This window comes from Sinocyclocheilus anshuiensis, unplaced genomic scaffold (assembly GCF_001515605.1).
Source record: "Sinocyclocheilus anshuiensis isolate Anshui unplaced genomic scaffold, SAMN03320099.WGS_v1.1 scaffold23681, whole genome shotgun sequence".
In the NCBI taxonomy this organism is placed as follows: Eukaryota; Metazoa; Chordata; class Actinopteri; order Cypriniformes; family Cyprinidae; genus Sinocyclocheilus; species Sinocyclocheilus anshuiensis.
The window spans coordinates 673-3485 of NW_015558521.1; the positions used below are offsets into that span (position 1 = coordinate 673).

The following is a 2813-nucleotide window of genomic DNA, read 5'->3' on the forward strand; positions in this document are numbered from 1 at the left end:
CTTTGCCCCAAAGACATTGTCTCTTTTTCTACCAAGTTTTATTCAGTGTAACCACCTGATGACACAGAAGACACAGATGTAACTCTCCATGCCCCCTTTAATCTAACCACATTCCATGTGGGGTCAACCGACCCAAATTTTATATGTAATTAGAGGCCTGAAATTAGTTGCGAACAGACCATACAATTGAACATAAATTGAAAATTGAGTTTAAAAGAAATCTTTGGCATGGTGACAGGGCTGTGAACTTATGTGACCAGACACACATACCTTGGCATAATCTGCGCCGTGCTTCTCCTTGTTCCCGTTTCGACAGACGGTGTAATTATAGAAACGGGAATTTTTGATCAGCCCCACCCATTCGCGCCACCCAGGTGGGATGTAGCTGCCGTTGTATTCATTGAGGTACTTCCCAAAGAAAGCTATGGGACGAAATAAAGAAAAACATAAACTTTAATCTATGTTCAGTGAGGTCGACACAAAGTCTAAAATGATCATTTATGACAAGTGTCTCAAAACACTGCCTTTGAACAGCACCTGTAAATGTCTGTCTCTGCATTGTATACATGTCTCCTCTACCCTTTCCACTCTAAGCTAAGCCAAAACATCTTCCAAAAGAGCTGGGCAAGCAGCCAGTCTGCCCTGGAGAGTTAATTGTAGACTAACACATCAGCTGGAAACCACAAGCAGTGGTGAGGCCTGAACCCCTGTATTCAGGGTGAGAACGTGCTGCCACTCAAGTCACACAGCACAAGGCTACTGGCACGTTTAGCTCCATACTTAGCTTCCACAAATCAGACAAATTGAAAATTCCTGTAAAACTTGTATTTGACCTCTAGGAACAAATGTGAAAGCACAATTTTAGTGAAATTGCAGAACACTGTCAGACAAATACATTTCCAACTGACTTTTAAGGGTAAAGAGGGAAACTGTAAATATATCCTTTTTGTTTTTGTATTTTTAATACAAAAGATATTGTGTATATAATAATAATAATAACTATTATTCCCTCATGAAGACCTTAAGGTTAAAACATTTGCGGTCAAAACATTAATTCAATAAAATCTGTGCATATACAGTGAATGTGTAGATATTTATTGTTTTTATTTTATTTATTTATATACACACAATATTTTTTCCTGCAAAATTGCAGTAGTATAAAACTAAAATGGTCTGTTATTTTTAATATTAAAATTTAAATTGATGAATTAATATTGCACAAAAAAGTCAATACACAAAAATATTTATTTTATTCAGCAAGGACAAATTAATTTAATCAAAATTGACAGACTTTTCCTATTGTAACAAAAACTGTAATATATATATATATATTATATTATAAAAGGTATTCTAAATTGTAATAATAATGCACAATTTTACTGTTTTTCCTGTGTTTTTAATAAAATAAAATGCAGCTATGGTGAGTGTAAGAGGCTTCTCAAAAAACATTTTAAAAACCGCACCGACCCCAACTCTGCTTCAGATCAAGCAGGTCAGAATGAGTCGTCTGTTTCTCGTTTCGTTTCTTACCTGTTCGGTATCCAGTGTTGTTGAGATAAACGGCAAAGGAGCGCGGCTCATGCTGAGCTTGCCAGGAAGGTGAGGAACAGTTCTCGTTGTTGGTGTACGTGTTGTGGTTGTGGACATACTTCCCAGTCAGCATGGAAGAGCGTGATGGACAGCACATGGGCGTAGTTACAAATGCATTTGTAAATGAGGTTCCGCCGTCCTCCATGATCTTGCGAGTTTTGTTCATCACCTGCAATGAGCCTGACACACCAAGCAAGACAAATGCATGTTCAGTAAATTACGTTTAAGAATTTCAAACCTCAACATGTCTTAATATACAACATGCTGTCAAAAGTAGCCCTGATAGTGTTCGATGTGGAGAAGGATCCCTGTAGTTCTGTGGCAATGCAACGACTGGCTCTGGTTCCAGGACTAAGGCCCTTAGCCTCTCAGATGTCTGAGGGAAGCCATTAAATATTAAAAGAGCAAATAAGTCAAACCTATGATGACAATCTGAGATTGAGACCTATAGGATGTTATGCTCTTAGAGGAAGGAACCTGATCCAGTGACAACAGTTAGGCTTACCAAATGGGACAGATACCAAGAGAGACTTGGGTGGCAGATCAAGAAGACTTACAAGCAAGCAAGCTAATGTTCCCGGGACTGAAGTCCGAGAAGGTTCAAGGCTTCTCTTTCGAAGGCTGAGTTAATGATGAACAACTTAAACTTAAAAAGATCTCTTACAAAAGACGAGTGACAATCCTGCTGAAAAACCCTGCATAGTCTGTCACCAGCACATGTTTTGAATGCTGGTGTTTCCACAAGGTGTTTTAACTAGTTTAACCAGCAAGATTGCCTTGGGTTAACTAAAACCAAAAATAAACACTGAATCAGCTAATCAAGGTCTTCAGGGTTGCCAGAAAGATGTGCTGGAGTCAAATTCTGCAGGAACATAACCCTCCAAGATCAAGATTGAACATTTCAGACATTCGTCAGCCATTATGTCAGTCAACCAGCATCATCGGTTAAGTTTGGTTATGGTGATCCACCAGCTTGACCAGTGCTACCTTAAACCAGCATGGTCCTTCCAGATGGTCTTTCCAGTAGAGTACCTGCAAGTGATTTTTGTACTTCGTATTTTTGTCTTGTTTTCCAGAACAGGTATGTAAACATTCTGAATTCAAAATGGATTTTCTTGAGAAGCAAAATGAAGAAAAGTTCTTGTTTTCTGAAAAATTCAACATAAAATAAGTGAATTCATGCCTAAAACAAGAAAGAAATATCTGCCAATGGGGTAAGAAAA

The 2813-nt window shown here is 38.3% G+C and overlaps 1 protein-coding gene across 1 annotated transcript; it reads right to left on the reverse strand.

The window, feature by feature from the left end:
• Window positions 1-270: 270 nt before the first annotated feature.
• On the reverse strand, window positions 271-2510 carry LOC107679369 (extracellular sulfatase Sulf-1-like; the record flags this gene model as incomplete). The annotated part of the gene is made up of 3 exons (XM_016474887.1): window positions 2498-2510; window positions 1531-1770; window positions 271-422 (listed from the first exon to the last, which is right to left on the reverse strand). Coding segments are annotated over exons 1-3 (405 nt in total), but the record flags the coding sequence as incomplete, so codon positions are not given.
• Between the last annotated feature and the right edge of the window lie 303 nt (window positions 2511-2813).